The sequence below is a fragment of the Polypterus senegalus genome, chromosome 2 (assembly GCF_016835505.1).
Source record: "Polypterus senegalus isolate Bchr_013 chromosome 2, ASM1683550v1, whole genome shotgun sequence".
NCBI lineage: Eukaryota > Metazoa > Chordata > Cladistia > Polypteriformes > Polypteridae > Polypterus > Polypterus senegalus.
In genome coordinates, this window is record NC_053155.1 from 2,978,325 (window position 1) to 2,993,380 (window position 15,056).

General features: G+C 43.0%; 1 protein-coding gene across 1 annotated transcript in view; it reads right to left on the reverse strand.

Moving 5' to 3' along the window:
* Positions 1 to 9,299: 9,299 nt before the first annotated feature.
* LOC120524122 (NACHT, LRR and PYD domains-containing protein 3-like) overlaps positions 9,300 to 15,056 on the reverse strand; it is a 101,632-nt gene continuing 95,875 nt past the window's right edge. The window contains exons 11-13 of the mRNA XM_039745999.1: positions 10,141 to 10,317; positions 9,703 to 9,876; positions 9,300 to 9,480 (exon numbers count right to left, since the gene is read on the reverse strand). Of these exons, the coding sequence (XP_039601933.1) occupies positions 9,300 to 9,480; positions 9,703 to 9,876; positions 10,141 to 10,317 (532 nt within the window). The remainder of the gene's footprint in view (positions 9,481 to 9,702; positions 9,877 to 10,140; positions 10,318 to 15,056) is intronic.

Here is a 15,056-nt window from a genome sequence, read left to right on the forward strand (position 1 = left end):
TGTGGAGTTTATTTTAAACTAACAGCTGGCATCCCCTGCCCTGTCCAGTTGGTCAACTTTTACTCAGTACAAATGCTCAACTCCTTTGATGTCCCCTTGCAGCTCAGACCTCTCTGTTCATCAATCAGCCTTATCTTTCTTCTCTGGACTTTTACTAGTACTGCTGCTTTGTCTTTGTTGTAATATGGAGACCCCCCCTGCACACAGCCCTCCAGCTGAGACCTCACCAGTGTGTCTCGTAAAACTTGAGCAGACCCTCCTGTGACTTGTCCTCCTCTCATCAGGGCGCTATATAAGATGACACTCTGTGACTTGTGATAGAACTTGTGCTCATCTCCATGAGTATGCTGTGTGTCTCCATTCACTGTTCTTCTCAAGTGTCACTCAGTTAAATGAACTCAGTCGTCAGTTGGCTGTAGTTTAACATTTCATTCATGACAGACACTGCTGGGCTCCACGTCTGTTTCACACTTCTTTGTTTTTACAAATCTGTGTCTTCATGTGTTGTCCTTCTTTAATTTGTCATTTGTGTGCTGTTGTCACCTCAGAACTTGTCACTTGTGACAGCAGTGCTAAACTTCTACAGGACACGTCAGCCATCTGATAAAACATATTTCATGAGATCTGAATTTATAAAACAATGACAATGTGTGAGATGCGGGCCTACGTCCTGCTTACGCCCCTGAGTTTGAATCTGAATATCGTAGATAAGAACGTATTGATCATTTCTCTAACCAACAACCTAATCATATTTCTGTAACTTCCATCTTATCTGACTGTTGTTGATTATTTCACACACTGGCAGCGAGTAAAGGTCTACAGCCATGTGTGAGGTCAAGGGGACAGATGAGGGGAGATTAGGTGGGCCGCAATACTGTTAGATATTGTGAACGGAGCACGACGGGCATTGAGACCTCGGTGAAGAGTTTCTGAATCACATCGGTGATAATAAAGACCACCTTTTAATTCATTCGTATTGTGGCTCATTTCTCTTGTACAGACCCTTCTTAATGTCTTCTGAACACTGTCTGGGTGTAGAGAGTGACCGGTCCACTATGACTTCCTGAGTCCTCCTCATAAGCAGCACTTTCACGTGTCAGACCCCCCATTGTGTATTCAAATCTCACATTTCCACTTCCTCCGTGTAATTCTTTACATTTATTTATGTTACGTTTCATCTGCCCAACTCTGTCCAAGTGCCTCTGTGACAATTCAGCTGATTGTCCATTATCTACGGGACTGTCATGGAAACACAACATGATTGACCTCAGTGAGCAGATTTGCACTGTGGTAACTACTGGTGTTCACCACAATCTGACAGCGAATGGCCCTTTGAAGCTCTCAGTGTCTGATCAGCGTGAGCCGATAGGAGAACTCCAAGACTTGGCCGTCCTGAGACAACTTCTAAACACCACCAGCGGACCACTTCCTGGTGATGTCCACTGAGCTGCCTACTCAGCCCTACCTCACCATGCAGCACCACCACCACACATGACCTTCCACCGACTTTGGGATCCTCTGTAAACTTAACTGGCCCACTCGTCGTATTCTTGTCAAATCATTTATGTGGATTAAAAATAGCAGCAGCCCCAGCACTGACCCCTGCTGGACATAACTCATAACCGTGGTTGCTTCCTGTGTCTGAGTCCATTGTGCCCTCATCTACACACCACACCCTAAATTGCCACTTCATTCAGTTTGATGTCCACCTCTCATGTGTCTCCTTATCAAATGCTTTCTGAAAGTCCACATCAATAACATTTTCTGCTCCGCTTTGATCAGATCCTTTTGTTTCTTCTCACAGAATTCCAGCACGTTGGTAAAACACGACCTCCCCGTCTCAGCCCATGCTGACTGCTCACTAAACGTCTTGTTCTGTTCCTGTCATGTGCTGCTCAGTCTTTTCTTAATGATTTTCTCCATTCATTTCAGTGTGATGCACGTTAAGCTTACTGGCCTGTAGTTTCTTGGCTCTGCCCCATCGCCTCCTTATACGACTGGATAACATTTCATGGCCTGCAGTCTTTAGGAATTTCTGTGCAGAGATTTCTGATAAAATATGCGTCAAGGGTTTCTGTCTGCACTCACAGACCACCTGAAGCCTTCATGATGAATGTTCTCTGGTCCCGCTGATTTGTTAGGTTTCGGCCTACTTAACCTGAGCAGACCTCTCAGTACTCTCTTAGTGGCCCCTTGTACTTTTGGCAGTTTTGGCAGTTTATCGATTTCTTCACAGTTTCAAATCTCACAAAAGTTGCAGGTTTAGAGCGTTCACGGTCTGTATGGTTGAATCCCTAATGTCGTTTTTCACTGTTGCTCTCCTGCAACAAGTTCCAAGTCTTATACGCCTTATTTATGTGTTTTATTCTTTGGTGGGCGTGATATAGCAAGATGTAGAGGACAGGAACATATGGAAAAAGATGATCTGCTGTGGCAACCCCTAACGGGAGCAGCTGAAAGAAGAAGAAGATCCTTTGTAGCTTCTTTTTCATTTTGTTATTAATCATACTATGAAGCTTTTTATTTTACTAATTCCAAACTGTGTGATGCACCTGTCCTGTATTACATGTCAAACATTTGTAAACCTGCCCCACATCTCCTCCATTGTTTCCACACTTAAATGCTTTGCCCAGTTTACCTCAATGATCCAAACGTGTGCCACTAGACATAAATGTGACTACCTCAGTGTCCGTCTGTCACTCTGTGATGTTCTAGTCACTCAGTCCTAATGGCTCAATGACCTCAGCACCCTCAGTGCTATCCTGGCAACCACAGGACCCTAAATCCAGACAGGCTCCCTCCTGCGCTGTTGTGTTAATAAACAGTCGCTGATTACGTCTAACATCTCCTGCTCTTGTGCTCCGCTATTTCTAAGGCTGGCCCAGTTTAAACCATTTATTATTAATAATAATAATGATAATTCTTTTCATTTTATATAGCGCTTTTCTCACTACTCAAAGTGCTCAGCAATTGCAGGTTAAGGGCCTTGCTTAAGGGCCCAACTTAGCAGAGTCTCTTTTGCCATTTACAGGATTTGAACCTCAACCTTCCGATTGCCTGTGCAGATCCCTGGCCTCAGATTACTTGGACTACATTCTTTCACCTATAGAATAGAACTAAAGTTAGACCTCATAACTTTACAAGACCCTGAAAAATGAGTTCACATGACTAGATTACTGTAACACACTCCTTTTGGGACCACGTAAGAAAGACATCAATCAATTACAATTAGTGCAGACCTGACCACAGCAGCAGCCATAATCTCAACCAGAGAAAGTTAATCTGAACACATCTCACCCGCCTTAGTGTCACCACACTGGTCACCCGTGTCACTGAGGACTGACTTTACAATACTACTAACGGTTTACAAGGCCTTCAATAATCTGGCCTGTCTTAGATTTGAAATGGCTGTCCCCCTGCACTCCAAGTCGCAACCTCAGATCTTCAAATGAGGGTCTGCTTAGAATTCCAAGAGCCAACCTGAAAAGAAGTGGCAAGGCCTTTGCTGTTAGGCACCTAACATCTGGAATACTTTGCTGATAGACATTCGTCAGGCTAATATGGTGGAGCATTTTAAAAAATGACTAAAAACTTTATTATAATGTGGCTGTTTTGTGGTTGTGTTTCAGTTGTATTCTTAAAAGACTCTATAGGTACAGAATGATCATATTTTCCAGGGATCTGCTATTTGTACTAATCTCTTCTCTGCTGTTTCTTTCTGCTTCTTCTAGTGTGACAATCTGCACCACCACCACCTGATCAAGGCACAAAGCAGCCCCCTTAGAGGTTGGAATGATGATGGGGGTCTCAGCTGTCCACAAGACCACCTTCATCAAATCCTATTATGTTAGGCCTGAGAGGTTTGATTTAGGAACATTCACATTAGGTGGCATCTTCAGTGGGGTCTGGGTGGACATTTGGCCATGGAACCCCTGCAGATTTTCCTTTTTTTCTTCAGTCTAACAGGAGTTTTGTTTTTTCGTCCTCCTGGCCCTCTGATCTTATCCTGTTTTGTTATTTATCTATACTAATAAAAGGCAAAGCCCTCACTGACTGACTGACTGACTCACTGACTCATCACTAATTCTCCAACTTACCGTGTAGGTAGAAGGCTGAAATTTGGCAGGCTCATTCCTTACAGCTTACTTACAAAAGTTAAGCAGGTTTCATTTCGAAATTCTACGCGTAATAGTCATAATGGTCAACAACGTCCACCATGTTGAACTTTCTTATTTATGGCTCCATCTTCACAAAATTTGTCAGGCGGCTTCCCTCTGCTAACCGAAACCAATGTACGCACTTATTTCGGTGGTATGACGCCACTGTCGGCCGCCATATTGAACTTTCCAACGTCACTAATTCTCCAACTTCCCGTGTGGGTAGAAGGCTGACCCCATCTTCGTGATATTTGGTAGACGGCTTCCCTGCGCTAACCGAAACCGATGTACGTACTTATTTCGGTGGTATGACGCCACTGTCGGCCACCATATTGAACTTTCTAATGTCACTAATTCTCCATCTTCCCATGTAGGTAGAATGCTGAAATTTGGCAGGCTCTTTCCTTACAACTTACTTACAACATTTAAGCAGGTTTCATTTCAAAATTCTACGTTTAACGGTCATAACGGTCGACAACGTCTGCCATGTTGAACTTTCTTATTCATGGCCCCATCTTCACGAAATTTGGTAGGCGGCTTCCCTGCGCTAACCGAAACCAATGTACTTACTTATTTCGGTGGTAATAATATTGAACTTTTCAATGGTCTTTGTTACTTATGGGCGTATCTTCAAGAAATTTGGTACTCGGGTTCCCAACGCTAACTGAATCCTACTTACATACATATATACGTCCATAGCCTGCAGCTTGGTCACCGTGTGAGGCGGTGTTGGGTCCCCCATATAGGCTGCCTGCCTATATAAGGCTGTCCATCGCTCTGGTCTCTACATTCCCTTCCTTGATTCGCCACGGGATTCACGTCTCCCTGTTGATAATTGCAGCCTATTTATTTAATCCACGGCTTCTCCGCTGTTTTATTGTTCATTTATTACGATTATAGTTATTGTGTAGGTATTTTAGACTTACTTTACATTGTTCAGGTACCCAGTTCCTTTATCATTCCAGCCGTACCCCCCATTAACATGTCTATCGAGGTGATCACCATCGATCGAGAACTGTCACTTACCAAGTGGTTTCCATGCCCGGAGATGGCACCTGCCTTTTCCATTCTTTTTGTTACATATTGCACGGCCATATCAGGCTCACTCTTGATATCCATTGTGTCTTATGTATTGAATGACTGGGACAGGTTCAAGGTGTGGACTGATGACGGTACAGGAGATAATTAGACTACACAGGAGCACTAGAAGAGTGAAATGCTTAAGCCCTTCACCTGTGCTCCTGTATGTGAGTTGATGGCTGCCACTGAATTGTTCGGTTGTCGCTTTCAAGTGTACCGAAATTGCCAAATATTTGACACCTTTTGACAACCGCCAATGCCTCTTAAACATCTTAGATTCACAGGTGACGATTTCAGTAGTGGACACTTTGATGTTTATGAATGTTTAAACTCTCAAAAGCTGGATGTGAAGTTACCGATGAAACTGGTTGTGTGCTTACAACGCTTGACAGATGCTGAATGTCACTTCAACACAACAAGTCCTGCAAATACTGTCGTAATTGAAACAAACCATGAAATTTAAACCGATTATGACAGCAGCAATCCACGCTGTGAGATTTGAAACAAGATTACTGTTCACATTGTCAACTGTACGTTACATTCTCAAGAGTAAGCTCAGCGCACAGCTTGGTCATATTACAACCAGAGGGACGAACTGACAACATGGTATACAAAGAGATCCTTAACAAATAATTATTGGTATATTTTTCCCTCAGTTTAAAAAGGTTTAATTTTCTTCTTAATAAAAATTTTAAGGCAGTACTTCGCCGCTGCGAAGCGGGTATTTTGCTAGATCCTTAATATATGTTGTCTAATCTTGATTTTTCAATTCTTTCTTTTGTCATCTTGTACAGCATTTTGAAGTACATTGTTATATTAAAATGTGTCATAGAAATAAATGTTGTTGTTCTTAATATTCAGGTAGTTAACATCCCCTATGACTAAATATCCCTTTGTAAACTTGCCGCTTTAATTATTAAAATGATTGACACAACTGTCTGCATTAGGTGGTCTCTAACACACTCCTATGTGAGGTCTCATCCCCTGATGCTGTTTAGTTGAATCCAGACGTCCTCACTAAGCTGTGGCTCACAATCTCACTGAAGGCGACTTGCATTTAAATTCCTGATTCATTAAATGGCGATTCACTCACTTTTTTGGTGTTGCTTCTCTTTCCTAAGAATGTTCTGATCTTGCACATCTCAATTATTTAGTCAGGTAATTGTTATTCTTGTTACATCATAATTAGGATCAGCTACCCAAAATTCCATCTCATTTATTTTATTCTTTACACTTCCACCATCAAAACCAGCACTTTCAATGTGTCAGTTACTTTATTTGGCTATTTACCGTTGTTCTAGAACTTTCCAAGTTATCTTGTCCAGTTGCATTTCTACATCTGCTCCTCATGTTATGTGAAGTTCTAAACCTGAAGTGTACTAAACTCCCCATCCTGCCCTCCAGTCCTCGATTAACCTACTCAGGCACTTCCCTGAGGTCAGCAGAGACCTGAAAATATCTGAAAACCTCAAACTCTGGGCTTGATGCCCCCTGACAGTGTGCCCCTCTTTCTTTACACTTAGGTCAGTCCATGACCCACCTGTTTTAATCTCACTGACCCCCCCATACCACTTTGGGGGTGCCCACTATCTCCCCAAAGGACACCTGGACAAGATCTGCCAATTCCTTACTACAACGAAGGCCAGCGGCCTCCTCGTCCAGTGCAGTGACCCCGAGCTCGAACATCTCCTGCAGATGTAACCCCTGGAAGCAGGCCTTTTCCAAGCCAGTGTGCAGTAAATCACAAATCTCCCAGGACTTGTATTGCACCGGCCTCACGATTGCAATGGCTGACAGTTAAGCTCTTTATAATTTCATTCTAAAATTTAACAGACTGATTTGGGATTAACTTGCTTAGAGATCTTTATATAGACAATGTCTTTGCATCCTATGAACAATTACATTCCAAATTTAACATTCCAGCTACACATTTCTTTCACTATCTTCAAATCAGGAACTTTGTTAAACAGAACCTGCCCAATTTTCCTCATCTTGCACCCTCGTCCATGCTGGAAAAAATACTGCTCAATCTTAAGGACTCCATCTCTATAATATATAAAACTATTTTACAGTCCCTCCCTTTCAAAGACCCAGGAGGACACTGGGAAAAAGATCTCTCAATTAATATATCAGAAAAGGAGTGGAAAGTAGCAATGCAGAGAATTCACTCGAGCTCCATATGCGCAAAGCATACAATTATACAACTCAAAATTATATATCGAGCACATCTGTCTCGACTAAAACTCTCCAAAATGTTTCCAGGGCATGATCCAACCTGTGAACGTTGCAATCAAGTCCCAGCCTCGCTGGGTCACATGTTCTGGGCCTGCACCAAATTAACATTATTCTGGACAAAAATTTTTAATTACCTCTCAGACAGCCTTGGACTCACAATCCCTCCTAACCCATTAACAGCTGTGTTTGGGGTTCTTCCAGAGGGGCTTAAAGTGGAGAAAGACAAACAAACTGTGATTGCATTCACTACACTGTTGGCACGCAGACTTATTCTGATAAACTGGAAGAATCCAAACTCTCCTCTTCTAAGTCAGTGGGAAACCGATGTGTTATACTATTTGAATTTGGAGAAAATCAAATATACAGTTAGAGGTTCTGTACAGAATTGTTTAAAAACCTGGCAGAATATAATCAATAAAATTTTAGAATAAGCTCTTAAAGCACTGAGGAAGCAATTATCTCCATGCATCTCTACTGGTCTATTAAACTCAAAAATTGAGGTATTTCTACAAGCCTTAAGTTTTACTCTGTTGGCCATGCTCTCTCTCTCGGGGCGGGGTTTGACTTGTGTTTTTTTTCTTCAATTCTGTTATTTGTAAAAAATGATTGATTTGTGTGAATGATTACAATAAAAGTAATTAAATAAAAAAAATTAACAGACTGCAGGACCTTTTTAATACTCATGGAACCCCTCTAAGCTCCCTGTTTAAGGGGCTCTCATACTAAATACTCTGTTGTCTCACTTTAAGCTGACTGTTTCTTCTTATTTCTTACTCTACTTATAATAATCCCATAATCCTCTCTGTTTCCCAAGTTAACTTGCTTCCTTTTTACAAACCCAACTTCACTGTAAATACTGCGACTGTGTAAATGGCCGCCATTCATTCTATCCCTCCTTAATATCACGAGCTGACTGGTAATCTTTTACGTCCTTTTTCTCTGTGAAGCCCACTCACTTAGCGACTATTAACAGAACCCCCCACCCTATCAGCTCATTCCTCCTTCCTGACCTCCTACTGAGCTGCGCTGCCTCTGCTGCCTCCCACACGTTGCTGCCAAGATGAACTCACCCCTCACTCACAATTCACCATTCACTCCTGGAGAGTTGGAAAAAACAGCAAAGACCCTCCAATGGGAACAGAAAGCAGTGAAATGTACAACTCGGCCCCCTCAGTGCCAGGAGCAACGTGCAAGACAACATCAGAAAAAAGTGACGTGGAGCTCAGCAGCAAGGATGACGTCAGCACGCAGGTGACACTCTGGGTGTCATGAGGCCACAGGGGTCCAGTGAATGACGTCAAACTCTGTCATGTCTTCATTGTCTTCTCTTTGGTGTCCTACCCTGCCTGGTCCCATCTGACAGTCGTCTGTTAGTCTTTGTCCACTGCTATCTGTCCCAACTGACCGTCTCTCTTTCTCTTTCTTATTCTGTTTTAGTGACTTTTAAGACACTTAGGTGAGGAGATCAGAGGCAGAGGAGTAACAGGGAGGGAAGTGACAATGGAGGATGGGAACAAAGAGGTGACTGACATAAAAAAAATTACACAGCTTGGGAATGTGGGAAAGGAAATAAAACAACAGACTGGACGGAGAAGACAATGAGAGTGAAAAGCATAGGAGAGGTTCTCAGGGTCACAGTGATGTCCTCATGAATTGAATTATTAAAGTGAAATCTCCACATTGCGGACTGTCCTGATGAGACACAGCGTTTGGTTTGGCAGGAATTCCATAAAGTCCTAGCACACAAAACTCACCCAACATACTCAGGCACACACAAACACACACAGAACCTTAGATACACTCACACACACACTCAGTGTTTTCTACTCACCAAAGTGTCTTCAGTTTACAGTTTGGACTACTGAGTCCCTCACACAGCTGCTCCACTCCCGAGTCCTCCATGTTGTTGTTGAAGCCCAGCCTCAGTTCGGACAGCCTTGAGTTTGGAGCAGAGAGAGCGAAGGAGAGAGCTGAGCAACATCTGGCAGTGAGACCACATGACACAAGGCTGTGGAGACAAAGAGAGACAAGTGAGGACAGAGGAAGGTCTGTGGATGAGGACCTCATAACAAAGAGCCGAGAAAAACTCAACTCAGCCACTCTGATTGGGATGAGACACTGCAGCCTGTCAAAGATGGTGTGCTAGTAAGAGTCACATGAACCAAAGCGTCAGGAGGAAATGCAACACACACTCACACACACACAAACACACTCAGTGTTTTCTACTCACTTTAGTTTCTCCAGTTTACAGTTTGGACTACCGAGTCCTTCACACAGCTGCTCCACTCCCGAGTCCTCCATGTTGTTGCCGCCCAGCCTCAGTTCGGTCAGCCTTGAGTTTGGAGCAGAGAGAGCGAAGGAGAGAGCTGAGCAACATCTGGCAGTGAGACCACATGACACCAGGCTGTGGAGACAAAGAGAGACAAGTGAGGACAGAGAAAGGTCTGTGGATGAGGACCTCATAACAAAGAGCTGAGAAAAACTCAACTCAGCCACTCTGATTGGGAGGAGACACTGCAGCCTGTCAAAGATGGTGTGCTAGTAAGAGTCACATGAAACAAAGCATCAGGAGGAAATGCAACACACACTCACACACACACACACACACTCACACACGCACGCACACACACACTAACACACAGACACACACTCAGTGTTTTCTACTCACCACAGTGTCTTCAGTTTACAGTTTGGACTACTGAGTCCCTCACACAGCTGCTCCACTCCTGAATCCTCCATGTTGTTGTTGTTGTCCAGCATCAGTTCAGTCAGCCGTGAGTTTGGAGCAGAGAGAGCGAAGGAGAGAGCTGAGCAACATCTGGCAGTGAGACCACATGAGTGGAGCCTGTGGAGACAAAGAGAGACAAGTGAGGACCTGAGGAGAGACACACAGACAGAGAGGATGACAGGACAAATTTAAGTGTCACTGTGACAAAGCCTGAGTCCTTGTGATATCCATCCATAGTAAAGCACTGAGCACAGCATTTTTGATACAATATACATCTAAGGTGATCAATGTTAGAAAATGGCAAACAATATTGAAACGTCCATGAAAGACACCTCAGGTGACTCATGTTGCGTGACCCTCATGTGAAGTCAACCAGTTGTGTGCTCTCAAATTCCTAAACACATCCATTTTTAAAATACTATTAAATAAGCCACTTCCATAAAGTAGAGCCCACTCAGACACAGATGACAATTTCAACTGAAGCCCAGCCTAGCGACAGCTTATTGATTGGCTAAAACTGCGTTTCACGAGGTATCAACAGAGTAACGTTCAGTGTGAGACAGACGTGTTCAAATGAAGATGAGGGCTCCATTCACACTGAAGTGTTGTAAATTTCCAGTGTTTGTTTAACACTTAACAAACTTTTAACTTTTTATTTTGCAAACAATTTTCAGGCTTTTTTTGGATGTTTTTCAAGTGGTTTTTTAGCATTTCCATGGAAAATATGAGTGACGTCACTTCCATGTTAGGAAATGTGTGGTGGTGTTGTGTTTCAAGATTGTCTTCTGTGACTTTGGTGCTTTTAATCCCAGCAATCACAGGACTGAAGAGCAGGTGTCATCAGAGTGCACTTATTGGATTCCCAATGTTCAGCATCAAAGGAAGTCAAGTGGACAATTCCAGACCCTCGATGGAGCAGGCAGCATCCTGAAAAAAAAATCCAGGATTACAGAGGGCTGAACTCTGCTGTGATTATTTAGCTACCTTGTGGTTTGTCGACCAGTCGACCAGTCCTCCGCGTCCTCTCAGTAGCAAGAAGCGGATAACAGACATGTTACTGAGTACCTGCCAAATAATATAAAGAGTACACGACACAAGTTTCACCCTAACTGGGGCTCATCAGGTGTGCACACCTTTGCTTCAATCCCCATGAGGGATTACTTGTCAGGTCCTGCATTATATATATGTGTGTGTGTGTGTGTGTGAGTGACTGTGTGTGTGTCAAGATAATCAATTAAGTTATTTTGCCAAAAAACAAATTGCCTGCTGCTTTGAGTGCAACACCATTCAAGCATGTGACCCTGTGGTCTCGGACAGACTGCGTTTCTAAACCTGACTGGTGTAACGACCCTCTTTTGACCATACAAGAATCTCCAGGGGGTGAATCTTTTATTTAACAAAGGAACAATAACAGCAGTTAAACATCAAATTAAATAAGAAAACTCAAGATCATCACAAAAATAAAAAAGGCCACTGTTAAGGAATGGCCCCCCATCACCAGCCCTTGATTAATCCCCCTTTATCCACAGCATTCAGCACTTCCTCAGTACCCCAACTACCTTTAAAACTATTTAAGTCATGGAGGAGTTCATAATGAGCAAATTCTCCTTTCAATCTGCTTTTAACTAAACCTTTGAACATCGTTAGCACATCGGTACTCAATCCATTCTTGTTTTTATTTCTTCTTGTTTATAAAATGGCTAATTTGGCCTCTGCTAGCTATAGGTTTTAACATTAAACACTTGGCCTTCATTATCTGAGAAATCTGCACTTCTTCAATAAATCCACACTCAGACAAATCCACATCAAACTTTTCAGAAAAAGAAAGCAGGAGCTCAAACTGAGGTGTTAACCCACAGCAGCGTGTAAAGAAATGAGAAAACAACAGACAAACATTTGGACCCCAAAACTGGAGAGTAAAGAATTAGTACTGATAGCTCCATGGAGCCCCCTCCCCTGTTAGTCACCCACCCTTTGTTTGAATGAAGCTCTCCAAGCAGGTTTAGCTGTGATGTTTCATTTTAAATGTCCCCCCACTGAGTGTCTCACAAGTGTACAAACTGAAAGTGCGATCATTTCACACACATTTCATATACAGATTTTTTCCCTGAAAAGTTAAATAAGCCCCCTATTAATCTGCCCCATTTTCCCTGGCAGTTAGTAAAGTCTGCAGCGTTGGGCTTTACTGGAACCTCCGTTTCTGAATCCTCCTCCCATGATGTGGTGGTCTCCTCACATGCCGGTGCAGCCCCTTGTTTTCTGAGCGCCATTTGTATTTGGCCCAGCGGAGGTCCAACCAGGCACACAGACCTCACACCAGTTTTCCAGGTTTGCTTGTTCTTATGAAACAAATTGCCAGCCTTAGTAATTCCTTTTTTGCCGATTGTACAAATTAAACAAGCCGATTCCAAAAGTGGACATTTTAAAACATTATTCATATTAATGGCTCTTCTAAAAACCAGAAAGGAGACGTCACATTTATGCCCACTCTCTGCCACTTCAACTGTCAAATTAAAAGGACATTACGATAAAAAACAGTAAAAGTGATAAAGCAAATTCTCTTGTATCAATGAAGAAAATATGTCTGTCAAAATTTAAACCCCCAACCAAATGGTAAAAAGCAAAACCTAAGGACCTCCAGGGCAGCAGGTCTGGGGCATAAAGCAAGAAGCCTGAAGGTTTGTATTCTGCAGAAAAAACCCGCCAGTCCCTCAGCTCCTTCACCTTCGGTCAGGTGGACCGCGTCTCTCCTCACCAAGCGCAGGCCATCCCAGGAGACGTCACGTCGTATTTTCTGTGATTACAAAATTGGGGGGTCAGCGCACCAAAATGTGTGCCACTGCACAGAACAGACGAGGTTATTGATAACGAGTACGCGTCTACAGAATGATAGTTCACTAATTCAACGTCTTCATTGCTGTAATCTGCCAACACTCCACACCAATTGTCATCTGCTGTCCTGCACTCTGTGATAAAAATGACAGGATATTTAAAAGCCTGTCTGTTCCTGTTTTGTCTTCCTGGAGGTTCCAGAAGTTTTGTGTTCTCCCAGTAACCCATTAGAAAAGCATTACTTTTATACCAGTTAACTCTACTGGAGGACATGACTTCAAATGCTGCTAAATGGCAGTGCAGGGGTCTGACAACGTCACAGTTTGTGATAAACACTGAGAGGTCATCTACACAGACCACCACCTTAAAGGACTCTCTGGGGCAGCAAGGAATGGTCAGACCCTGCAGTTGGCACCTAAGCTGGTGAAGACGAGGGTCCATCGACAGTGAATATAACATGCCTGACAAGGCACAGCCCTAACGAATACCCTAAGACACCGGAAAGGGGCAGCCAAGCCCACCATTCATTTATTTTTTTTTATAGACGGAATATCCCAGCATGCAGTAGGTCTGTTCATGTGAGATGAGCTATTCATTACTGTTCTCAAACAGACAGCTGACACTTTGGAAAGAGGTTTGTAGTCCGCATGTAAAAGGCTTACTGGATGCCAGTTTTGGAGGCAGCAGGGGTCTTCTCTTTTTTTTTGGCAGCAGAGTTAGACCTGCCCTATGGTAGCTTAATGTTAATAATAATAATAATAATAATACATTTGATTTCCCATATGCTTATTTAAACAGCAGTTCTTCATGTTGCTCAATTTAATGTCAAGTAGGTCTCCTCCCAGTCAGTCCCTCTGCCACTCTGCCCGATTGTGTGAGTTTATTGTAAGAAGATGACGCTCACGCCTTTCTGCGCTAGATACCCCAACAGAGCTGCTCTTTTCACCGAGTGTCTACACCCATTGATGTTTAGAGATCCCAAGGAAACAACAGACATTAAATGAAATGAGGAAAATCATCAAAGTAAAGAAGCACATCGACCAGTAGGACAAAGAAACAACAAGCAGACAACGCCATTATTACTGGGTTTGAAGGGAACGTCAAACTCTACTGAAAAGATTTTATAATCTCACTTTCTCTTTCTCCTCCATTCCTAGAGAGGCTGTGCTATGCATAACAGTTTAGGCCTGATGCACATTGTGATACCAGAACTCCATAACATAGAAGGCCACATCACAGGGAGACACTGACCAAACACCAACTTACAGGCAGATACCACACGTATTCAACAGTCCCACAGAGTCTTTCCCTGCGGCATTGGACTGTCACACCAGTGCAGCGCTCACTACACAGTGTTCCAGTGGGCCTCAGGACAGCTGTTAAAGTACAGTTGGATAAGCATGAAAAAGATGGCCATCTAGCCTCTGTGGCAGAACCCATAGATTGGATACGTAAGATGGCCATTGTTAAATAAATAGAGAAGATCAGAATCTTCATTGACCCAAAAACATTGAAAAGGTCCCACTACATAATGCTGATGCTCGGAGATGTCCTCTACAAAGTGCCTAAAGCCTGTTTTCTCTCATTGGTGGATGCCCAAGATGCCTTCCTGCAAATTAAGTTAAACAAAAAAGCATCCTCCTTACATTCTTCTGGATACCGTGGGGGCGAATGCTCAAAATACCCTTTGGTGTGTCAGTAGCCCCAGAAGTTTATCAAAGAAAGCAACATGAATTACTGGCTGGGCTGCACATGTTTGAGATGATTGTGGATAATATACTAATAGCAGGTTACGAAGATTCTTTGGAGGAGGCCACCCATGACCACAATGCCAATGTAATTGTTCTGGACCACTGTGGACAAGTGAAGCTGAGACTGAACATCAAGAAGTTGCAGTTTAAATTGATTGAGATCTGTTTTCATGGACACTTCCTGTCAATACAAATCATTAGAAAGTAAGGGCAATAAAAGACATGCCAGCTCCACAGATACAAAGGGTGTGCAAAGATTCATCGGATTCGTTA